Genomic DNA, 26,085 nt, shown 5'->3' on the forward strand with positions numbered 1-26,085 from the left:
AACTGCTAAGTGTTCTGAAAGTGTTTATTAGAAGTTTCCATTACACCACGTTTTACTATATTTTAGAACAATAATTCTAAAGTTACTTGTCATGATATGCAACATTTAGGTTGTTTTATATCAATCCTTACAGTTATATGATGATTTGAATAGAAGGTGTGAAATATTTATCTCTTCTGTGAACATTCTATATCCATTAAGCACCTGAACCCCATACTTCCTGCATGCCCTTGACCCTGATGCCCCAGGACCCTGTAATGCCACAACTGAATAGTTTCATCCCAGCGTTGCACTACGCTCTCGGCAAAGTGCGCTGTAACTCTCCAGCTAACTTGAGTGCCGGAGTGGAGCAGCAGGCCCGCGAATACCTCAGCAGCCTCCACGAATCCAAGCCTATCCAGCGAATCCGACTCGATTACGACATCAAGCTAGACGACCGGGAGAAGCTCTATCCCGCTCCGAGGCAGAGATTCAACTGGGAAGGCGTTCATTCCTACTTTTACAGCCCTGGTTTGTACACGGTGTCTGTTGAAAAAGCCAAGAACATGGTGGAGATGTTCAGGTGTGTTCCCGAGCCTAGTACCGGCCCGGAGACTGCTCCTAGTGACCCAGAGGGAATGAAGGAACTTTTAAAGCTCATTCAGATTAATAAACTGAAGGAAGCTAAACAGAAAGAAGTGCCACTGGAGACTCATGGTTTAAAGAGGAAGTTGGAGGAAGAAGCACAGAACGTAAGCGCAAAGTGTTCAAGGATGGGTACAGCCAGCAACGGAGAAGCTGAAGGAGGTCAAGGTAGGCAACAATATGCAGGAAAAAACTATTACAGTGATTTCTGAAATTAATTATAACGCAGGTTTTGAGTGAAAATGGTTCTTAACTGATGTTTCATATGAACAGTCAGAACAAGGCCGTGAGCGGAAGTGATTGTGATTGGTTGTTTTACATGGTCTATTATTTTTAAGAAGCATTCAAGGCTATCTTTTTTTTTTTTTTTTTTTTTTTTTTTTTTTAGGTAATAAAGCTAGCTGTAGCTGACTTTTCATATTATAGCAAAATCTGTAGACGTTCAGTCAGTTATTGATGCGACATCCAAGTTTAAGTTTAGTCATATGCAAGCTATTTCACAGATGCATTACCAAGTGACCTTTGTAATTATGATGGTTCTGTGTCTTTCACTGTCGCTGTCTTTTATATTGTCCGTATAAAAGACCAGTCAGGTACAGGATAGCTCACTAAATCCATAAAGCATCCGTCAACAGTGTCCTCACAGATTCAGCCGTTCAAATTAGCTGTATCTTCTTCTTTTTAAGCTGAGTCCTGTCAGTCTCTGGCTGATGTGCTGACCAGCATCGGCCTTCAAGACACAGACCTCAGGAAGGACAAGACTCAGGAGGCACTGAAGGTTGTCGAGTTACTGGACAAGCTCAGCAAAACCACTCAGGATACAGACTTGAGGAAGGACAACTCTCAGGTAGCGCTGGTTCGGAAGATGCTGGACAATCTAACCAAATCTTTACACAGCTCATTCATGACTAAGGCTGTCGGAGAACCGGCAAAGAGCACTGAAGACACTGAAAAGACACTGCAGGAAAACATGACCAGCCTGGGCCTGCCCGCTAACCGTGACACTGACCTCCGGAATCGATTCACGGAGGATGAAGACCAAGAAGCACAAGGGAAAAATTATCTTGAGGTACTTTATTGTTTATTGTATTTCCATTATTGCAACATTCTCAGTTGATCTCCAGAGGAAAATTGGGATATAAAGGAGGACTTGATTAGGAGATCAGGGTGTCCTAGAAGTAATAGTGCATCAAAGCTTCAAGTTTTAAGTAGAAAATATTGAAAAAGTGGATTTTAAACATTCACTGACTTGTTTATTATATAAAGATGATGGTGGTGGTGGTAATAATAAAATTTCAACTTGTATAGTGCCTTTCTCACACTCAAGGCCACTTTACAATTAACAAAAAAAAAAAATAATAATAATAATAATAAAAAGTCCACCAAAAGCGGATCAGGCTGTAATTCCAGTGGCGTGCTTGCCCACAATCCCACCAAAATTAAGACTGTCTCGCTGTCCTTTATTTCTTCACAATAAACAAATGCCATTTGTTTCATTAATATTTTAACCTTCAGTTCACATAATGAAAAGGTTATACGCTTCTTAGAGAGATTCTTTTCAGAATGACTTTTGTTTTCCATAAAATCGCTTGTACTGTCAGTACTTATCGCATTTGTTTATCTGCCTCTAAGCAGGATTGCACAAAACCTCCCAACCCGATTTCCATGAAACTTGGTGGGAGGGTGTAGCCTGGGCCAAGGAAGGACCCGCTAAATTTAGGAGCGGATCCAGGTCATGGGGTGGATCCATGACTTTCGTTTCACTTTCGCGAACACTGCAAGATGTACCACCTCGCCTTGATTTGACATCTGCGCTTAACAATGCCATACATCTTAAAATCCAGCAGATGGCAGTAAAGTTCAATCGTGACAAACCGGCCAGTGTAGAACTATGGTGACTCTGTATCACAATCCACATTCACGGTTATTAGTAATCCTCTGGGATACACACATTGGCGCGTCATTCTAATACTTTTGGAAATGTATCCAGGCATATAAAGTGGTCGTGGTTGCAGATTTGCTTATCATGGCGCTGACTATTGTCTTTGGTGGAGGTCTGTTCTCTCCAAGTGACCTAGTTATAAGCTGAAATGGAACGAGAGGGGCTGTAAGGAAACAAAAAAAAATCTTAACGGATACAACATTGCGTGGCTGTTTCTTGGGCAAAAATAAAGTGTTTTTTTTTTTTTTTTTTTTAAGTTCTGCTCAGCAGTAATAACGTGACATGTTCACAACAGTAGCGGTTTAAGGGTCTACGTGAAGTTGGGTCGTCTGTGTGGAGAAATTGAGGCTGCTGTAGTATGATTTAGGGTGAGAGAGGGGGTTGTGAGACTTTTTTGGGGGAAAGGAACAGGCAAAAAAATAAATGAGAGCCACTGGAAGAAGGAACTGGATCAGATATACAGTGGGGCAAAAAAGTATTTAGTCAGCCACCAATTGTGCAAGTTCTCCCACTTAAGATGTGAGAGGCCTGTAATTTTCATCATAGGTACACTTCAACTATGAGAGACAGAATGGGGGAAAGAATCCAGGAAATCACATTGTAGGATTTTTTAATGAATTAATTTGTAAATTCCTCAGCAAAATAAGTATTTGGTCACCTACAAACAAGCAAGATTTCTGGCTCTCACAGACCTGTAACAACTTCTTTTAAGAGGCTCCTCTGTCCTCCACTCGTTACCTGTATTAATGGCACCTGTTTGAACTCGTTATCAGTATAAAAGACACCTGTCCACAACCTCAAACAGTCACACTCCAAACTCCACTATGGCCAAGACCAAAGAGCTGTCAAAGGACACCAGAAACAAAACTGTAGACCTGCACCAGGCTGGGAAGACTGAATCTGCAATAGGTAAGCAGCTTGGTGTGAAGAAATCAACTGTGGGAGCAATTATTAGAAAATGGAAGACATACAAGACCACTGATAATCTCCCTCGATCTGGGGCTCCACGCAAGATCTCACCCCGTGGGGTCAAAATGATCACAAGAACGGTGAGCAAAAATCCCAGAACCACACGGGGGGACCTAGTGAATGACCTGCAGAGAGCTGGGACCAAAGTAACAAAGGCTACCATCAGTAACACACTACGCCGCCAGGGACTCAAATCCTGCAGTGCCAGACGTGTCCCCCTGCTTAAGCCAGTACATGTCCAGGCCCGTCTGAAGTTTGCTAGAGAGCATTTGGATGATCCAGAAGAGGATTGGGAGAATGCCATATGGTCAGATGAAACCAAAATAGAACTTTTTGGTAAAAACTCAACTTGTCGTGTTTGGAGGAGAAAGAATGCTGAGTTGCATCCAAAGAACACCATACCTACTGTGAAGCATGGGGGTGGAAACATCATGCTTTGGGGCTGTTTTTCTGCAAAGGGACCAGGACGACTGATCCGTGTAAAGGAAAGAATGAACGGGGCCATGTATCGTGAGATTTTGAGTGAAAACCTCCTTCCATCAGCAAGGGCATTGAAGATGAAACGTGGCTGGGTCTTTCAGCATGACAATGATCCCAAACACACCGCCCGGGCAACGAAGGAGTGGCTTCGTAAGAAGCATTTCAAGGTCCTGGAGTGGCCTAGCCAGTCTCCAGATCTCAACCCCATAGAAAATCTTTGGAGGGAGTTGAAAGTCCGTGTTGCCCAGCGACAGCCCCAAAACATCACTGCTCTAGAGGAGATCTGCATGGAGGAATGGGCCAAAATACCAGCAACAGTGTGTGAAAACCTTGTGAAGACTTACAGAAAACGTTTGACCTCTGTCATTGCCAACAAAGGGTATATAACAAAGTATTGAGATGAATTTTTGTTATTGACCAAATACTTATTTTCCACCATAATTTGTAAATAAATTCTTTAAAAATCAGACAATGTGATTTTCTGGATTTTTTTTTTTTTTTTCTCATTTTGTCTCTCATAGTTGAGGTATACCTATGATGAAAATGACAGGCCTCTTTCATCTTTTTAAGTGGGAGAACTTGCACAATTGGTGACTGACTAAATACTTTTTTGCCCCACTGTATAAAAAAAATTATTTTATTTATTTTTTAAATAAGGGATATGAACTTTTGAGCTTGACTGGAGTTTCTAATTTTAGGAAGAAACTGCTGGCAGCTTGAGTAGCCTGGAGGCTTTCAGTCCATCCTCCGATAGCAATGGACAACACCGTGGTGACCACCTACCTGGAGAGAGATCAATCCCCTGGGTGCTTATTCCCATAACAGGTATAGACAAAATTCTGAATATATCTTAATCAGATATAAAGTGAGACAGAGTCTAAAAGCACATGTTCAGCAAAAAGGGGAATGTTTTCAGTTGAAGTAGAGATACAGGACCCTGAAAATTATTCAAATGCTTTCTTTCCATTTGAATTGGTTCCGGTTATTACTTTTCGTCCCCCAGAGCTTGTTTTGAGGACGGGCATTTTTATTTCTATATGCAGTGTGGCGGTTTTGCCAAGAAGTGATTTTCAATAGAAATCTTTAAAGGAACAGTCCACCGTACTTCCATAATGAAATATGTTCTTCTCTGAATTGAGACGAGCTAATCCGTACCTCTCCGAGCTTTGTGCGACCTCCCAGTCAGTCAGACGCGCTGTCACTCCTGTTAGCAATGTAGCTAGGCTCAGCATGGCCAATGGTATTTTTTGGGGCTGTAGTTAGATGCGACCAAACTCTTCCACGTTTTTCCTGTTTACATAGGTTTATATGACCAGTGACATGAAACAAGTTCAGTTACACAAATTGAAACGTGGCGATTTTCTATGCTATGGAAAGCCCGCACTATAATGACAGGCGTACTAACACCTTCTGCATGCTTCGGCAGCGCATTGATACCTTCACTCCTGTTTTCCCCCTCTCCCCCACCCCCCTGACTAGACTGTGTTCCAAGGAGTGCAGGCTACTTGTCTTGGTGGTCACGTTGGTTGTATTGATGGAAGTTAGGGGGGCGGGGGAGAGAAAAAAAAAACAGGAGTGAAGGTATCAATGCGCTGTCGAAGCGCGCAGAAGGTATTAGTACGCCTGTCATTATAGTGCGGACTTTCCATAGCATAGAAAATCGCCACGTTTCAATTTGTGTAACTGAACTTTGTTTCATGTCACTGGTCATATAAACCTATGTAAACAGGAAAAACGTGGAAGAGTTTGGTCGCATCTAACTACAGCCCCAAAAAATACCATTGGCCATACTGAGCCTAGCTACATTGCTAACAGGAGTAACAGCGCGTCTGACTGACTGGGAGGTCGCGCAAAGCTCGGAGAGGTACGGATCAGCTCGTTTCAATTCAGAGAACATATTTCATTATGGAAGTACGGTGGACTGTTCCTTTAAGACACACTAAGATTTTGTGATTTAAACCTGAGAACGTGTGTCCATAAAGTGTATAAAAGATGATTACAATTTTCTATAGTTGGGTCGAAGCAGCAGTCAATGAATGGATAAATAGTACTGATGCAATTCATGATGTTATGTTTATTATATGGCTAAAAGTATGGTCCCTGACTGTCACACCCCTTTGTGGTTCTGCCACAAAGTTCGAAGCGCAGAGTTGTATAGGATGTCCTTCTATACTGTAGCACGACTCGGTTTCCCTTCACTGGAATGAACGGGCCCAAACCTGCTCGAGCATGACAGTGCTCCTGTGCACAAAGCAAAATTACAGTACGTGAAAGCATGATTTGCTGAGGTCGGAGTGGAAGGACTGACCTTTCTGAGCTCGAGTAGCTGAATGAGCACAAATCCCCACACCCGCACTTGAAAATCTAGCAGAAAGCTTTCTCAGATGAGCGAAGGTTAGCACCACAGCAAAAAGGGGACTAAATCTGGAATGGGATGCTCGACAAGTGCGTGTGAGAGAGAGATGGTCGGGTGTCCACATACTTTTGGCCATATAGTGTCTTGATCGGTTGAATACACAATCGATTTGCAGCAGTTTGTTGGTAAATTTCTATTAGCGAGTTTTTGTTGTAAAGTTATCGTCGAGTTGTCAGACATTACAGGGCATTCCACTAAGGCTCATACTAGCCAACCATGACAAATAAGTAGCCAGCCGGGGGGGGTAAACACAAAATAAACTCCTGTGCACGCAGTTCCCAGGATTGAATGTATTTTCCACAGACCATTTATTTATTCACTTTACTCAAATACAAAGTAAAATGGCAGTAAATCATCTTTCTTTTCTTGCGTATTGCATCATGAGGCGTTCCTGGATTGTAAATCTCTTATTTTCGGTGCATGACACATTCACGCAACTGAGCATGCTATGAATTAACAACGACAACAACGGTCTGCAGTGGTGGCTACACAATTAAACACTCAGCGAACATTTCTCCATTTGTGTATGAAAATACACTCCAATGACTCAGTTTGGTTTCATTTACAACCAATGGTGTCTTTTGATGCCAGCACGTAATTGAACGAGAGAAGACTGGTTTACCGGAGACAAAATAAGTGTCATCTCTGCTTCTGTTCCCTCCGACGGCCCCGACACACTACTGCCTCCGCCGAGTGTGCGCGCGCGCACACCGCATGTCGGGGCCGCGGATGAGTTACTCTCCCTTGATCAACGAAGTCGGCGGGGAATTTGTGGTTATTATCGGTACAAACGGCGCGACTCACAACTTAAATGAGTGCGGTTCAGTTTGACATTATTGTCAGTCCGTTAGATAAACATTTAATTTTATTAAAACCGAAAATTAATATTTAGAGCCTGTGGGCTACAAAAATAATAGTCATTAAAGGGCTGATGACACGAACATGACTCTATGCAATTTCTTAAATAAACTATACAACATGGCAAACATGTTAGATTTCTGTTATAATTACGTGAAAAGAAGCTGTTGTTACGCAAATATCCAACTTTTAATTGCACAGCGCAAGAAAACTGGGTCCGTGGCTTGCGGCCATGTTGTGACGTCAGCGGGAGAACACGCTGCGGTTCACTGGCTGTTCTACTCTGGTTCTACTCAATGGAAATGGCGCATGAAAACGCCGGTGAACTCTCTAGTGCTAGCTCTTCCTCTTCTGGGAGTCTAGAATTGTGTTGATTTCTTCCGAATAGAATCTATGATAGCCTACCCTCTTTACCCTTTGCCTCTCGTTGCTAGGCGGCAGTTACATGAAAGCCGCAAGCTTTCACAAGCAAATACATGACTGATATCACGCCGACTTTATGATTACATTTATGATTATCATGTAGAATCTATAGCTCTATGTACCTTTATCTTGTGTCGTTTCACAACACATGTTCTGACAGGAGGACTGTCTTTGGATCCGGCATAGCTACTAGTAGACCCCCTCCGGAATACTGGCAGTGTTGCCAGATTGGGATTTTTCCCGCCCAGTTGAGCGGTTTCAAGTGGGTTTTGAACATATTTTGGGCTGGAAAACTTCAGCAGTATCTGGCAACAGATACTGCTGACGTTTTCCAGCCCAAAATATGTTCAAAACCCACCAAAATGCACTTGAAACCGCTCAACTGGGTGGGAAAAATCCCAATCTGGCAACACTGTGTAGGCACTGCTGATGGTAGTAACACACATTTGTGATGAACTGAACACCCAAGAGATTCTTTTAAGCTGGGAAGGGTGTCAAAACAATCCAAATCGAAGTGTTCAGAGCACAGGACGGATGTTGGTGAGGGCTCCCACTTGTCACGAGTGCGCCTGACTTGCTTCACCCACTTCGCATGCAGCTCGGGATCTCTGGGAAACTTGAACAAACTTACCCCATCCTTGTGGGTTTTGGAGCAAAAGCCGGCAACACAACGCGAAGGCATAATAACTTTTATATATATATAAAATGTATAATAATAATACTAATAATGACAAACTGAACACCTGTCGCATCAACAATAAACTGGTAAGTTAGGAGGAAGGTTCTTTCGCTGACGTCATATAGCTCCTCCTCCGTCTCCTGGGTGCTGCAGCCCCGTCAAATTTGCCCAAATAGCCGCGTTTTTTATCATAACTTGTAAAATAGGCGCCTTCGTGAATTAATATATGGATCATCGGGAATTACTTTTTATGTTATAAAACATCGCCAAAGATTTCAAAAACGTGTCATCAGCACTTTAAAGTAGCCGGCTGGACTTAATTGTGTAGTCGGCTGTATGGCCAGCAGCCGGCGCTTGTGGAAAGCCCTGCATTAGCTCTGATAATGTGTATGAAGAAACTTGTACACATGCGACGAATAATTATCTGCTTTATTTCTTTAACCTCCTAGGGCCTAGCGGTCACATACGTGGACAGCACTTTTTAGAAATTCAGAACAAGAATCCACATATGTGGACATACTTTTTCTCAAAAAGTATATTTTATCAAAGATGATGCTTAGTTTTTATTCTAATCAGGTTCTAATAAGCCCAAATAGCAAAAAGAAATAAAAAATGCATGTAAAAAAACAGCTTGGGTCTTAGGAGGTTAAGATTTATTTCAGTTTTAATAGCTTTAATCCACGTTTAATGTGATTTTTAAAGCATAGAAGCTAAAACACAACTGACTGCTCACGCTGGAATGCTTCCGCAGGTCTGAAGAATGAGAGATACAGCCAGAGAAGAGACGGAATTCTTGAGGATCCACGTTTCATCCAAAGCCCCACGGTGTCGACTCGCACCAGTCCGGAGATACAGGATGTGGAGACACAGGATGTCGCACCTCCTCATCAGCCTGACAGCAGTAACATGGAAGCTGAACCCGAGATCGACTCGGTGGAAGATCGGGACGTGGATGTCCCCGCCGAGCCGAAAGTCTCTACTAGTCAGGAGCAGAAAGGGACACCGTTCAGCGGTGTCGACTGCATAGTCGACGAGCAAATCTCCGGCTTCTCGGCTGAGGTCGAGGGTCTTTTGCGAGAGGAACGTGTGTACTACGTTCCCTATTCAAGCTCTCCGCTCTCGAGAAATCCGCCACAGACTCCCATGGCACCTTTCTCCGAATACGTCTCGCATTTCAACACTCCATTTCCCGTGCACAGCTACATTAATTCATTCAGAGATCGAGTGAGTGCTGTTTTAGCGCCACAGAAGACGAGACAGGATAGCACGACACTCGTTTCTTCTTCAGCTCCTGAAGTTGTTCCTGTGTCGTCATCGTCGTTGTCTTCTCCTCTCGTTAATGCACCTGCTCACTCCCCGAGCCCTGTCGCTGCAGTGAAACCTGCCTTTACCTTTAGTCCTCCAGCCCCTAAAGAGGACCACCTGCAACACTTGCATGCTGTGCAAATGATAAATGGGTTAACGCAGGCAGACGCAAGCACTGCGATGATGCGTGAAAGGCTCGAATCTCATCAAGGCGAGATCTCGAACGCTTCCATGAGCAATCAGGTGATCTCGGATGCAGGAGAAAGCATGGCTAACAGCAGAGTGGCAAGCAACGACACTACTACATCTATAGAACCGGCTCCAGCTGCTATCAGCAACCTTATTAATCAGCTACAACCGGAGATGATCAATAACCTAGTGAAGATCATGAGGGACGTGCAAAAGAACACCGTCCACTTCTACATCCATTGCGTGGATGAGGACAGTGATGTGTGCTGGGAAATAAAGGTAGGTCATGAGGTACACCTGTCCTTTTTCACCTGTCATGGACCAGTTCGTCTTCAGCAAAAGATCCTCTGCTGTAGTTTATCAAATCACGCGCATTTATGTAAATTATTTAGCTGAAGGCAACTCATCGGACCGGAGACTAGCTGTATATGGAATCAATTTTGTGCCAAAATGTTCATACAATACTTTTGAAATATCAAACAAAAACGAGAAATCAAAATTTTTAAAAAATAAAGTCAATTTTTTTTTTTTTAGAATGGCAAACAAATTATTCGTATAATCGTGCAAAATATCAGTCTATTATTCTTCAGAAACCTTTTATTTTTGTTCCGCGTCTTTCTCAGTTTTGTTTGACGTAATTTATTTTGGTTGCGATTCCAGCTTTCTCGTTTGCGCTCCCTGACTTTTTGCTTGCAGTTTTGGCACAAACTTCACGTGTGGGTGGGCTGTCCAGGAATGCATTCCCATTGGCTAACTTGTGTTTGACTGACAGCTACGCTCAGCCATTCCCCCGGAGGCTGTTGCGGCCATTTCCTACTCTGATTCTGGCGGACTGTTTGACGAGTGACCGATCCATTGACGGTAAACAAGGATCGAGTGGACTTCAGTGGCGACTATGATATTGAATTAATTTAACAAAGTGTAAGTGCGGGACAAATGTATTGCAGTACTACACATTATGCAGGTGTGTTTAACATTAGTAAGACAGCTATTATATTGGGTAGTGGAGCTAAGTCTAACATTTGACTTGCCACGAAACACCTGCATAATGTGTACTACTGCAACACGTACAACGCATTTGTCCCGTACTTACACTTTGTTGAATTAATATCATAGTCGCCACTGAAGTCCACTCGATCCTTGTTTACCGTCAATGGATCGGTCACCCGTCAAACAGTCCGCCAAAATCCGAGTAGGAAATGGCCGCAACAGCCTCCGGGGGAATTGCTGAGCGTAGCTGTCAGTCAAACACAAGTTACCCAATGGGAATGCATTCCTGGACAGCCCACCCACACGTGAAGTTTGTGCCAAAACTGCAAGCAAAAAGTCAGGGAGCGCAAACGAGAAAGCTGGAATCGCAACCAAAATAAATTACGCCAAACAAAACTGAGAAAGACGCGGAACAAAAATAAAAGGTTTCTGAAGAGTAATAGACTGATATTTTGCACGATTACACTAATAATTTGTTTGCCAGTCTAAAAAAAAAAATGGACTTTTTTTTTTGAATTTTGATTTATCGTTTTTGTTTGTTTGATATTTCAAAAGTATTGTATGAACATTTTGGCACAAAATTGATTCCATAGCTGTAGGGCTAGAGAGAGACGGCAGAGAAAGAAAAATTGTCAAATTTTAGTTTGATCATCACTTGAAATTTCATGTGAAAGAAGAAACAAACATCCAGTACGTGAATCCACTTGCACGTGAATATTCCACTGTTTATTCCGAATATGACAATATCTGGAATTTGATATGGGTCATGGAAGCGGCATATTCCGAATTTGGCGGTTTCCAATTAAAACATGTTGGATATGCTGATGATATTCAGGGTTTAGGAGCATTCTTTGGACCTGTATACAGCACAGTCGGAATACGCGTCTCAATTGGGGTTTTTACAGCAGTTTGCGACACACGGCCTCTTGCCTCTTTACCCTCTGAAAGCAGTAAATTTCGAAAGAGCATAGTTGTAGGATGTACATCATGGTTCATTTTATGTTAGAGTTTGCACGCCTGCCTGTAAACCGGAATATTTAAGAGTTATTCCACGAAATCGAGTCGGACATGAGCTGATAGCTGACGAGGCGCGTAGCACAGTCGGCTATAATCCATGTACGAGGAGATTGACTGGCTGGAATAACTGTTTTATTCAAGCCACATTCACTGGATTTTGAGAAACGGAGCATTTTTATTTTTTGCAAATGCAATAAATAAAAACTTTATTTAAAACGTCTGACAAAATCATTTCTGTTTAGAATGTAAACAAACCAGCCAAATGACAGTAGCAGTTTGTGGAAAATGCAATAATTTTTTTTTTTTTTTTTTTGGTGGTTGGCAAACGAACTTAAAAGTGCATTACTGCCACGGACTGGGCTGGAGTGTGGAACAGGAACAGGAGATACTGGGGGGGGACTATTCTTTTAGCCTTTTTTGTTTCTTTTAAATACTTGATAACAAAGTGATGTCTCTGACGTGATGCGTCCGCCATTTTGTTTTTCCTCTACTCACGGTATATGAGCTGATATCCTGGTAGTAGAGTAGCTAATCGGCGCACACGATTGCTCATATCCAGTGAATGTGGATAGAATAATAGCAGATATTCCTTTCCATTAGCCATACACATAGCTTAGAAGAAATGCTGTCTTTTTCGGAATAAGGGCAAAAACGGGAATATTTTCTGCACGTTAATGTAGCGACTGTGTGTTCTCTCACCGCTTCAGATTCTAAACTGCTGCATCTCATCTGTTCAGGGTCTGTGGCTCGAGTTGAGTGTTAATCTGAAGCATCAGCGCAGAACCAAACATAACGACCCTGTGTCAATGAGTCTTATTTCTAGCCATGAACGAAATGCTGTTAGTTAAGCATTAACAGGCCGCTGACGTTTGATGTTTTTCTGGAAAATTTCACTTCGTTCATTCTCAAACCAGATAATGCGTCTCCATAAGTCTTCTTATGCCGCTTTTCCACTACAAACGCGGCTGAGTTGGGCTGAGCCGTGCCGTGCTGAGTCGAGCTGAGTGGGGCTGTTGGAGTTGCATTTCGACTACAACCGCGCTGAACCGTGCTGGCTGGAAGTGGGTGGACACATTGGGTGGAGTTAGCAAAAGTGGGTGGACGTCACGTGATGTCGTTAAGCGGCGCAAACAGTGACATCAGTGATCTTTTAAGCGGTAGTCTCACGACCCGAATAGTAAACAATAAACATGGAGGACATGGAGTCGTTAGTGTTGCTGGTCTTGGTGCTGTGGCTTGTTGTCACCAACAACGCGGACAGATACTGGCAAGAGCGTATAGATGAGGCGAGGCGCATAAGGCTTCAGAAATTCTCGTAATTCGTAATTATTCTTCTTCCGGGTTTGCGGTGTTTACAGATCCCAGCGCGCTCGCGGGGCGTGTGTGGGCATGTGAGGACACTCCTCCTCACCAATCAGTGCACAGGGGAGTGTCTCCTCACGCCACCAACCTCACTCGGCTCGCTTTGGCTCGCTTCAGCCCTACTCCAAAACCGTGCGAGTTTTAGGGGCTAAGCAGGGCTGAAGCGAGCTGAGTCGTGCTGGTTTTTGGTAGTCGAAACGCGAGCCGTGTCGGGCTGAAGTGAGCTGAAGCGAGCTGAAGTGAGCTGAAAAAGGGTAGTGGAAAAGGGCCATTACAGTGATCTTTTTCCACTGATAGCTGTCAGTTGTGTAGAAGTTAGACCAGTGTTTGTATGGTAACTGTAGCTACAAAGTAGGTGTACGTAGTTAGTTGTCAGCTCGGTGTATTTTAACTACAGCATCTTTCTTTGCGTCCGTTTACAGGACTATTTAACAAGGCTCGGCAATCCAGAATGCGATCCTCAGACCTTTCTAGAGAAAAAGGACCGTCAAGACAAACTCCTGATAGTCATCCAAAATATAGACATTGCTGCCCACATCCATAAGGTAGGATAAACTCTTTTTTTTTTTTTTTTTTTCTTGACTGAGCAAAAAAAAATTTGCCATCTTGTGCCTGACATGCCAGTTCCTCTGTGTTAATTTCTTATTTGTAAATAAGAAATATAAACTCTCTGACATTCACAGCAACTGTGATTCCCAGCAGCCTCGTGCCTACGGCCAGATTCATAGAGGTGCTAATATTTTAGACTAAAACTATAACGGCACTCTTGCTCCTGTGATATAGCTTAATTATAATAGTATGATATTGTGATACAGCCCAGCGTTCACTTTTAATCAGTCTGCATGTGGTGGCCTGGGAAACCCTTCACATGGAGAAATTGACTTTTTACTGTATATTTCTGAAAATCCCACTGACTGGAAACGAAATGTTTCTTTGCTGCATGCATCTCAACCAGAAGTCATGTTTTAGCTGTCCAACAACTTGACCAAATCATGACATTCACCGTGTGAGGAAATCCCACTTGTATTGGTTTAGCGGTAATTTGATATTGGTTTAGTAACAGCTTGAACTTTGTACTTTTTTGTTTTTTCTCCTCACAGATTCCTGCATTAGTGTCTCTCAAAAAGCTGCGATCAGTAAGCTTCGCTGGAGTAGACAGTCTTGATGACATCAAGAATCACACCTACAACGAGCTGTTCGTTTCTGGCGGCTTCATCGTGTCTGATGAATTTGTCCTAAATCCTGACTTCATCACACAGGGTGAATATTTTACTTTGGTATAAACATGCACGTGATTTTTTTTTTTTATAGAAAATCACACGCTGATTGGTCGAGAGATTCATATTATTTCTCGATAATCGCCTCGAACGACCCAACAAAACGGCGGCTAATCGCTTCGTCACTCAGTACGTTTACATGCGCATCCAAATCGAGCTGCTGTCGGTAATCGAGCAAAGGGTCCCAGCAGGGGTGCCAGAAAAATCCAATCCTACATGCACACAAGGAAATCGAGCTATTGAGTGAGGTGCATTGTGCACCCGAGCCACAGGTGGCGCTACACGCCCCATCGTGTTGGTACACTTCCGGTTGTCGTCATGAAGAAGAGCTATTCAAGAGTATAAACAAAGGGACTCCAGGCGGAAATTAGCATGTACTGCTATAACCTGGTACAGACATCTGTCCTTACCACAAGGACAATGTTTAATTTGTACACTGTCCCTTTTAAAAATAAAATAAACTCTAAACTCTAAGAAGAGTGTTTGTAGTTTGTATGTATGAACAGAAGTGTTCCTAATAAAGTGGGCGGCTAAGGTGAAGTGTCATGCCGACCGAGGCTGTTTTTTTTTTTCTCCCCCCCCCCCCCCCCCCCCCCCCCCCCCCGACCGAGGTTGTTGTGTTTCCCGCTTGTGGTCTCGTCACTTCCGGAAGGGGCAGTGCTGAAGTAAGTAGCTCGAATACGTAGCTCGATAGGGTTTACATGCACTAACGCTACGTTCACACTGCAAGGCTTAATGCTCAATTCCGATTTTTTTGTGAAATCCGATTTTTTTGTGAGGTCGTTCACATTAACAAATATATGCGACTTGTATGTGATCCTCAGTATGAACGAAAAGCGACCTAAAAGTGTTCCGCATGCGCATTGCAGGATACGACGACGTCACACGCAGTGAGCATGGCCAGTGTTTACGGAAGTAAAACCGGCCGGTTGCGGTATGACCCATCCAATCTAGCTTGAATAGCTGCATGCCCCCAAATGGAAATCAGCTCCCTAACCTCTGCGTCCTTCCATTGAGAAGATTCAGAACCTTCACAGCCCGAAGCGTCCCTCGCATTGATGTCATGCGCAGGGGCGCAGATACGTTTTTTGAACTGGGAGGGACAAAAACTGGGAGGGGGACAAAGCTGCCAGCAAACCAACCCCAACCCCGATATGCCTGTCAGACTTGTTGTGGGTTACCATAGCAACCAAGCTCGAGCTCGCAACCTGTGCAGTCTGCGCAGCTCAACCAACCGAATATCAGTCTTTGTTTTGTTTTATGTGAGTTGTTGCAACTATGTCTGTACTGCTGTGCACCTCAATAAACCGAATGGTAATTAGTCTTTTGATTTTTCCGTGAGGTTTGCCTTATGCAAAGAAAGACAGCATAGACGTTTTTTCCTCCCTATAAGTGGGGGGGACCGAGCGAGGTGAATTTAAATCTGGGTGGGACGAGTCCCACCCTCTATCTGCGCCCGTGATTATGCGCCATGTTGTTGTAACTTTTTTTTTGAGAGACCCGCCGCCTACTTCAGTGCAGAATAGTGACGTTTGTGGCTTGTTGACGACGTGTAAGTCGGATGAATGCGACCTGGCGGTTCAGACTGAAGTCGCATATGAAAAGAGCGGATAGCAATCGGAATTAGGACCACATATCCAAACGGCCTGGGTCGGATTTGAAAAAATCGGATCTGTGTCGTTCATATTGTCAATAAAAGATCGGATACAGGTCACATATGGGCGAAAAGATCGGATTTGAGTCACTTCAGCCTGCAGCGTGAACGTAGCCTAAGTAGCTCGGCAAAAATCGCATAATCTAGGTCGTGTAGCTCGATTCCGAGAAATCAAGTTCGGTTCAATTTCAGCCGAGCTAAGGTGTTTACATGCCATTTAGAACTTCGATTTCAGACGAGCAACGGCAGAAATTCGATTTTCTCTATGTGCATGTAAACGCGCTGACTGTAAGTGAGAGAGAATTACAAATAATGAAAGAAAATGCTGTTCCTAAAAGCACTAAAGATGCTCCAAGGTCTGGTCTAAAATGATTCAAAGGTAGGTGGAGTTGTGATTTTATTTTATCGATTTCAAAACAAAGCATTTTGAGAGTTTGCATGCCGCTTTTTGAAGTTTGAAATAAATGTTTTTTTACTTTAAAAAAAAAAAAAAAAATCACCTGCATAGTTGAAGTAAAACAATTATCCACCTCGGGCTCAGTGAAGATTGGTGAATAATAACCTCAACTTCATTTCAGTTATTATTCACCGGTCTGTGGTGAATAATTGTTAATTATAAGCAACACCTTCCATGGTATAATTTGTTCTTAGATGAGACGACATTTGAGAAGCTTCACCTTCCTGGTCCTGCAAGTTTCCATTGATCTAGTGGATTTTTTTTTTTCTTTTGTAGAGAGGCTTCAGGTTCTTCTTCATTACCTTGAGGAACTTAATACACCTGAGAGTCCATGGAGATGGCGGGTGCACTGTAAAACTCACAAAAAGGTCAAAGAGCAAAGCAGGTGTGTGTTTTATTTTACATCATTACTAAAGTGATAAATGGGTCTTTTGTATAAAGATGTAAACCAGGGTTTGTTTTTTCCTTCTCCTTCCTCTCATTGCTCATACATCTGAATTTTTATGGGTCTAACTGTGCTTAATGGTCGTTTTAACTGATGATGTATATTTAAATCCCTCACATGAGCTGTTCATGTTAACAACTATCTGTCCCTTTTTTTTTTTTTTTGGGGGGTCGGTCCACTTTGCAATTTAAACCATTTGTCATTTTTATTTTATCCAACTATTTTTGCCGAGCCACTGAAATGGTGCCAATAATGATTAACTTCATTTTATTTTTTTCGCGGTCCGGTTTCCATCAAATCCTGTGCTCTGACTGGCTGGTGAGTTACGGACCTCTGGTGACTCGCTCGTTCACAACAACAACAAACATGGTAGCAATTTTTGTCAACATTTATTTTCGCATTTCTCAGGAGAATAGCATTAATTTTACAGCATGGATAGCGATAACGACAGTGTTCACAACGAAAGTGAGTTTTACTACCCTGAGGAAGACAAAATAAAAGAAAACATTTCAGGAGAAAGCTAAAAACCTGTAACTTGCTAATGCCGAGCGAAAACATGGCTGAATCCTGAATAACTCAATTTTGTATAAATAGGGGACTACATAGGCGGCAAAATGTAGTTTTTTTTTTTTTTTTTTTCCCCTGCCATGGAAGTGCACTTGTATACCGAGGAGGAAGCCATTTGCATTTCAGCCGTGAATGAGGATTCAGAATGGCGGCTCGGCTCGGTTTTCCCTTTCGGGCGCTCTCGTTTTCTGTTAGAATTTGGTAAAGAAAAAAATAAATATATTATTTACCAGCTTAAGGTCGGTCCGTATGGTGAAATACCGTGACCTCAGCCTTGAATACTGACCTCGGCCCAGAGGGCCTCGCTCAGTACTTTCAAGACCTCGGTCACGGTATTTCACGATACGGACCTCCCAGCTGGTAAATAACATATATGAAGAGCTCTTTTCCAAAACGCAATAAACGCCAAATAAAAAAAAAAAAAAAAAAAAAGAGTTCGTTGCACTATCCTGCTGTGTACTGAGCCTATTCACTGCTCCATTAATGTTTCATGCCAAATCGCTATATTTCTTTGTTTATATGTGCTGCAAATTGTAGTTTCTCTCCAAACCGCGATAGGCGCTACACCTGTTTTTTGGCTGAATGCGACATTTCCTCTCGACCAATCAGAGTTTGGTCAGCGTTCTACACTATCCCACGTGGCGGCGCCCGGAAGCGAGGAGTTTTGTTTGCTTGTGTAGCTTCTTGAACACAAATAACTTTTGCAAATGGTGGTTGTGAATACTTTTGATAGTTCTGAAGAACCTGCGAGACCTACGGGTACACCAGGTGGTAGAAGACGTCGTTTAAACAAAGATAACCATGAATGAGAGCAAACATGAATGAATGTTATTTAAGTGTTTTTATATAATTTTTTTTAAATTTTATTATAAATTGTATGATGAAAGTTCCTGATATTATATATCTACAGCATGTTCTCTTGTTTTAAAAACAGAAATACAGGAAAAAATGAATGGATTTATAGCATTTTGAAAAAAAAAATATAATAAACTTTGGATTTATAATCAATAACGTTGTTAGATTTGTCAATTATTGTTGAAAATGTTCAGACTGAACCAACTATCTATTGTAACAGGATAAATTAAGTATTTGCAAAATTTATGGGTCTAGGTAAATAAATATCACTTTTCTGAAAACAATCAAAGTGGATTTATAGCATTTTGGAAAAGAGCTCTGACCCCCCCCACCCCCCCCCCCCCCCCCCCCACCCCCACCACCCCACCACCCCACCACCACCACCATTTGTCCTAAAAGAAACCTACCAAAATGCTCAAAGCGTAACGTTTGTGACCTGTGTGTGTCCCGAGGTGTAAGAGTGAAGCCCTGAACGTACTGAATCTCCTCACAACCTACCACAAGAAACAAATAGTTGAGTTTCTGTCGTATCACGAGTGTGATGCTCCGTTACACCAGGCACCCGACCTGGACTGTCTGGTGAAGCTTCAGGCTCAGAACATCCGACAGCGTCACGTAATATATCTCACAGGTAACTTTATTATCTTATACAGTTATTATTGTTAGAACTGTTTGTTAAAGAGAGTTACTTTATTTTGTAATATTGGTACATTGAAGGCTTTTTAATACTGATTACCTACATTTATGCTGCCAAGTTTTTTTTTTTGTTTGTTTGTTTGTTTTTTTAATATCCCCCGCTGGCTGAAAGGCCCGAAGGGGGATTATGTCGTGGCGACGTCCATCCATCTCGGGAAGGGCGCTCAGCTTCTGAAATCAAAAATCGTGAGAGGAGTTGGAGGAATTTCACGAAACTTGGCAGGATTCTTTGTTATATGTCGGTAGTACGTATATTGCAATTTCGTTAAATTCAGTCACATTTTACCAGTTACAGCCCTTGATTAACAAAACTATACTTTGACAATTTCATGAGTTTTTTTTTTTCTTTTCTTTTCTTCTGAAATCAACTCCTCTCAGTTTTTGGAGGAATTTCACGAAACTTGACCAAAAAGGCATCGTTATGTCGATAGTACACATATTGGTGTTTTTGTTCAATTTGTTCGCATTTTACCAGAGTTACAGCCCGTGATTAACAACCTTGTACTTTCACAATTTCATGAAGGTGTTCTTGCCTTCTGACATCAACTCCTCTCACAAGGCAAAAGGCCTTGTTATATTGACGGTAGTACGCAGATTGCGATTTAATTTTGTTTGTGAAAATTTTCCCAAATTTTTGACCCTCGATTAAATCACTTGTACAACCCCGATTCCAAAAAAGTTGGGACAAAGTACAAATTGTAAATAAAAATGGAATTTAGTAATTTACAAATCTCAAAAACTGATCTTGTATTCACAATAGAACATAGACAACATATCAAATGTCGAAAGTGAGACATTTTGAAATTTCATGCCAAATATTGGCTCATTTGAAATTTCCTGACAGCAACACATCTCAAAAAAGTTGGGACAGGGGCAATAAGAGGCTGGAAAAGTTAAAGGTACAAAAAAGGAACAGCTGGAGGACCAAATTGCAACTCATTAGGTCAATTGGCAATAGGTCATTAACATGACTGGGTATAAAAAGAGCATCTTGGAATGGCAGCGGCTCTCAGAAGTAAAAATGGGAAGAGGATCACCAATCCCCCTAATTCTGCGCCGACAAATAGTGGAGCAATATCAGAAAGGAGTTCGACAGTGTAAAATTGCAAAGAGTTTGAACATATCATCATCTACAGTGCATAATATCATCAAAAGATTCAGAGAATCTGGAAGAATCTCTGTGCGTAAGGGTCAAGGCCGGAAAACCATACTGGGTGCCCGTGATCTTCGGGCCCTTAGACAGCACTGCATCACATACAGGCATGCTTCTGTATTGGAAATCACAAAATGGGCTCAGGAATATTTCCAGAGAACATTATCTGTGAACACAATTCACCGTGCCATCCGCCGCTGCCAGCTAAAACTCTATAGTTCAAAGAAGAAGCCGTATCTAAACATGATCCAGAAGCGCAGACGTCTTCCCTGGGCCAAGGCTCATTTAAAATGGACTGTGGCAAAGTGGAAAACTGTTCTGTGGTCAGACGAATCAAAATTTGAAGTTCTTTATGGAAATCGGGGACACCGTGTCATTCGGACTAAAGAGGAGAAGGACGGCCCAAGTTGTTATCAGCACTCAGTTCAGAAGCCTGCATCTCTGATGGTATGGGGTTGCATTAGTGTGTGTGGCATGGGCAGCTTACACATCTGGAAAGACACCATCAATGCTGAAAGGTATATCCAGGTTCTAGAACAACATATACTCCCATCCAGACGATGTCTCTTTCAGGGAAGACCTTGCATTTTCCAACATGACAATGCCAAACCACATACTGCATCAATTACAGCATCATGGCTGCGTAGAAGAAGGGTCCGGGTACTGAACTGGCCAGCCTGCAGTCCAGATCTTTCACCCATAGAAAACATTTGGCGCATCATAAAACAGAAGATATGACAAAAAAGTCCTAAGACAGTTGAGCAACTAGAATCCTACATTAGACAAGAATGGGTTAACATTCCTATCCCTAAACTTGAGCAACTTGTCTCCTCAGTCCCCAGACGTTTACAGACTGTTGTAAAGAGAAAAGGGGATGTCTCACAGTGGGAAACATGGCCTTGTCCCAACTTTTTTGAGATGTGTTGTTGTCATGAAATTTAAAATCACCTAATTTTTCTCTTTAAATGATACATTTTCTCAGTTTAAACATTTGATATGTCATCTATGTTCTATTCTGAATAAAATATGGAATTTTGAAACTTCCACATCATTGCATTCCGTTTTTATTTACAATTTGTACTTTGTCCCAACTTTTTTGGAATCGGGGTTGTACTTTGACAATTTCATGAGTTCTTCTGAAATCAACTCCTCTCACAATTTACGGAGGAATTTCACCAAACTCGACAGGATTCTTTGTTATATGTCAGCAATACGCATTATTGCAGTTTCGTTCAATTCCGTCGCATTTTACTAGAGTTATGGCACAGTTGCCAGCGGGGGGAGATTGTGCTCTGAGAGCACTCTTGTTTGTGTGCAATATTGAGTATAATTCTTGTGCTTCATTTTGTTGAACAGAGCGTCGCTTTGAGATGTTTCCGCATTATTCTAACAGCGGCATCGTTATTGCAAACATCGACGATATCCTGTATAGTATGGCCAGTCTGATTGGTGAAGCAGGTGACAAACCAACATCCTCGGATCTGCATTCCTGTACCACATCCCCGATACGTAAGTAAACAGAAACGCAGTGAAGAAAGTGTCCTATTGGTGAAGGATTAAAATTTCCTCAAGTTGGTATTTCATGTTCTCTCTCTTTTAATAAACCTTAATCTTAAATGTGTAATGTTGCTTGTGACTTTAGTGAGGGAAGAGGACCTGGGACTAAACTCTGAAATTCACACCATAGACAAGACGTCTGTCCATGATGAAACACCCTCAGCCTGTACAGACCCATATCCTTGTCCTCTAACTGATCCCGACCCGGACATATCTGACCATGCAGTAAGAGACAAAACGATGCTAGTTACTTTACCCTCACCCACCTCTGGGATACCGAGGGAATTAGATTTTGAAGCTCTGAGAGACGTAATTTCCCATTTCAGAAATGCCCGCATGCAAGCAAGTTCCCAGACAGGCCAGGCATCACCAGCATCTTTCAGTAACAATGCTCCTCAAAGCTTCCTTGGACACAGCGATGGGCCTTCGTCTGTTCCTCAGGGCTCGTCCGACAATGACGGTCTTTCAAATCAGTCTGCTTCCTCATTTCAAGCTTCTCAAGGGGCTGCTGCCTCCCAGGCTTTGAGTCAAATGGAGCAAATTCATCCAGAAGCTGCGTCCGCTTCAGAACATGTTGTCATGTCCCAGGCTCAGGACCAGGCTGGCTCTGGAACGCAAGATGGCATGGCTGAGGCAGCTTCTGGAGTCCTGGAGACCACATGTAGTGACTTAGAACCTACCTGGAATCGCACAACTGACACGGACATCGCTGCTGAACCCCAAATAAATCCAAACATTAGTGGTACTGAGAGCGGCTTAAATCGGGAGGCATCAGAACAGGGGACTACAAAAAACCTCGTGCCTGCTATGAGCTCATCTAACGCCAAGTCTGCGGATAATACCGTGACTAGCAGGAACTACAGCAGCCGAGGTGGTGCACGTCCAGTGCCTGGACGTTCACCTTACGGGATAAGTACTTTAGTCGCAATGGACCGGATGCTGCAGAGTGGCAGTTTGTGGCCTGCTGCTCAAGCTTCTCCGAACAGCACTATGGGACTCGGATCCCAGCTTCTAAACAGCTCAGTGGCCAACACATTCACACGTTCAGGCTTAAGAAGCCTTTTACCGAGCAGCAGCATGGCCTGGAACAATTTTGCACAAGGTACTGCGACAAACATGTGGGGAATTCAGCCTGGTGTAGGACTAGGACAAGTTCACCGGGCACCGTTTATCCAGAGCTACGCCTGGCACGGGAATCCTTCATTCCATGGCAGTGGACATCCTCCCCCGAGAGGGGGTTATGGAGGCTGGTGAGCCAGTGCGGTCTATAAATAATTACATTTTGAAACTTTTTTTTTTTCCTTTTTTTTTTTTTAAATACTTTCTCTGACTAAAAAAAGTGAAATCACATTCACTACTGGATGTGCAAGTCCTTGTATCATTTCACATTTTGTACAGACCCCTATATTTGTATTTAAACATTTTGTTGAATTGTCTGGTTTATGTTTCTTTTTGGAAAACACTACAGGCAATTACAGCCTTGCTTTTAATGTTAACCTTTTTTAATATACAAAAGTTCATTAAATAAATTGTTGTAGCAGCTGATTAGTAACAATGGTGCTGGCTTCCTAGTTTGGGTTACTGTGGGTGTGGAATTTAAAATGTTCTGTGTGGGTTTCCTTCATCAGTCATCCCAAAAAATATGGCACTTAGTTGAACGAATGGCTGTCTTAGGATTAAAGATTAACAGAACCCAAAAATAAATTTGCCTGTACATGACTCACTGAGACGAGGGGGATTTAGTGAATCCATCACTTCTAAATTGTTCTAAACAACCCTGAAGATGCCAGAGTGTAAAAATTTAAAATGATTGATCGTAATCACATCACTAATCACGGGCGGTACGGTGCTGTAGTGGTCAGCACTGTCGCCTCACAGCAAGAAGGTTCTGGGTTCGAGCCCAGCAGCCGGCGAGGGCCTTTCTGTGTGGAGTTTGCATGTTCTCCCTGTGTCCGCGTGGGTTTCCTCCGGGTGCTCCGGTTTCCCCCACAGTCCAAAGACATGCAGGTTAGGTTAACTGGTGACTCTAAATTGACCGTAGGTGTGAATGGTTGGTTGTCTCTTTGTGTCAGCTCTGTGATTATGATCTGGCAACTTGTCCAGGGTGTACCCCACCTCTGCACAGGATAAGCGGTTATGGATAATGGCAGGCTGGCTCGGTGTTACTAAGGTAAACAGACTACTAGTGCGCTGGTAACATCACAGACGGATATCTGGTTTCAACACAAATGGCTGCACCTAGGTAAGCCTATTTTTAGCATTTTTTTTTTTTTAAATAACAATCAGGACACTTGCTATGATCAGCAGACGCTATTGGGTTTTGTTTGGCTTTAAAGTGTCCCTAGGCATGAATGAATGCATGCATTCCTACCTTGCACCATGGTTTCCCTGAGCTAGAAAGAGCTGGAACTGGTTCTATACTTGCGAAAGGCTGCAGTTGGTAGTTTTAAGTTAGTGTATTTTTAATAAACTACGACTTGTAATTGATTAACAGACTTTCGGTATATTTTGCTGCAAAATATTCATGAAAATGTACAAGCACCCTTTATTATCTGTAGTTATGGTGATGAGAAATGTGTCCTTAGATGAGTTTGTTAAATAAATGTCAGCAGATAGCCTGGCAAGCCAGACTAAATGTGAATATTTAGTCTGGTCTCGGTCGTAGACATTTCCGACGGGTGTGGGTAGGAACAACCCGCTGTCTTTCAAACTGTCTCTGTGCGTATAGGCCAACGCTCTGACCAGTCAGCGCAACTGTGATGTAGTCAGAGCAACAGAAAGCAGTGGGGGAGGCCTTGAAATAAATAATTTTTCAAAATGCATATTAATTAATAAACAGGTTCTAGATATTAAGAAGTTTGGAGATAATGACCACAAGTTTGGAGTCTGTACCACATACTTAACATACACTTTTTTTTTTTCCAAGTGTTTTTCAAGGGTTTGCTTAAACTGTTTTTGAGAGTTTTTATTTAGTGGTGTTTGGTGAAATAATTTCCCTTAAATTTAAAATAACAGGAAAATAAGAAACAATCAAAAAGTAATGTTTCAAAGCTGTTTATTAATTCTTCGTACTGCACAAACTAGCCCCATCCTTTTGGCTACGAGCGGAGCCAGCTGGTAGATCAGACTTTTGCCATAGCCGGTCGGCAAAACAGCGAAAACGTCCTTCTTGAAAAGGAATGAGCGGAGAGCCTCTTCCTGCTCATGTTTCAACGAAAACTCCAAGTCTAATTCTTCTAAAACTGATTCCAAAGGCGGAGTCAAACTAGCGGTAGCCATCTTTCCTGTTGTGCTTTCTCCAGCGTCGCGCAGCTTTGTCGTCACTCCTGCAAAAGCCCGCCCAAAGAATCCAAACAAAAACCTTGTGTTGTGATTGGCGGGCACGATTTGATGCCCGGAGTGTTTTGTTGATATGGTGCGAGGCTAGACCCACTCGTAGGCAAAAGTATTTTTGGCCGCTAGGCGGGTGGGTCTAGTTTACTAGGCTAGTCAGCAGATGGTTTTTCCACCAAGTCAGTTTGACGGCTGATTGATGAGGAGTTGGTGCCTCATATCAGACCAGTTTTTGGCCAGGCAAACTGGTGCAAGAGCAGCGCCAACACTTTGCTGAACTTGAACCAAGAACCGGTTATGTCTGGGGTTTATTGTTGGTCAGTTTTCATAACCAACAAAACCTGGCCATGATTTAAAAAAAAAAAAAAATAGTAGTTAGTGCAGCGTCTAGTCTGTCTTATCCAGGAGTCCACTCTTCTTCTTGTGCTTGGTGCTAGCATTATTGGGAACGTGGAGAAATATAGACGTGGCTCTCTAGTTCATCAAAAAGCAACCCAACTCTGAACCAGCACCAGCCCAGATCCAGCATCTAGTTCATGTAGGTGGAAAGGAGGTATTTAGTCCCCACAAAAAGAGCTAGAAGTCCTGTGGTCGCTATTTAATCATCGTTGGTTACTGGTAGCTAAAGACCAAGGTGCTTTGCAGTAAAATCATTAGTGATGAAACACTGTTTTAAAGCCAGACAGCCTTTTGATTTCATAAAGTCAGTCAGTGTGATGTGTTTTTCTGTAATATCTCAAAAATGGCCATTCGGTGGCTGGGAAGTTATTTAATTTGAGTAGCTTCCCTAGCAAATAATGTGCATGAAATCGCTCGCTTAATGCAGTCAAGCAGCCA

General features: G+C 42.6%; 1 protein-coding gene across 1 annotated transcript in view; it reads left to right on the top strand.

Moving 5' to 3' along the window:
* The window catches only part of tasora (transcription activation suppressor a), a 71,220-nt gene extending 46,818 nt beyond the window's left edge, over positions 1–24,402 (top strand). Inside the window, exons 14-23 of the mRNA XM_060910281.1 lie at positions 202–792; positions 1,311–1,693; positions 4,714–4,840; positions 9,143–10,164; positions 13,677–13,799; positions 14,355–14,514; positions 16,919–17,027; positions 18,962–19,140; positions 21,715–21,867; positions 22,001–24,402. Coding sequence (XP_060766264.1) covers positions 202–792; positions 1,311–1,693; positions 4,714–4,840; positions 9,143–10,164; positions 13,677–13,799; positions 14,355–14,514; positions 16,919–17,027; positions 18,962–19,140; positions 21,715–21,867; positions 22,001–23,169 — 4,016 coding nt within the window. The 3' untranslated portion in view covers positions 23,170–24,402. The remainder of the gene's footprint in view (positions 1–201; positions 793–1,310; positions 1,694–4,713; positions 4,841–9,142; positions 10,165–13,676; positions 13,800–14,354; positions 14,515–16,918; positions 17,028–18,961; positions 19,141–21,714; positions 21,868–22,000) is intronic.
* Positions 24,403–26,085: the final 1,683 nt, after the last annotated feature.

The sequence above is a fragment of the Neoarius graeffei genome, chromosome 26 (genome assembly GCF_027579695.1).
Source record: "Neoarius graeffei isolate fNeoGra1 chromosome 26, fNeoGra1.pri, whole genome shotgun sequence".
NCBI lineage: Eukaryota > Metazoa > Chordata > Actinopteri > Siluriformes > Ariidae > Neoarius > Neoarius graeffei.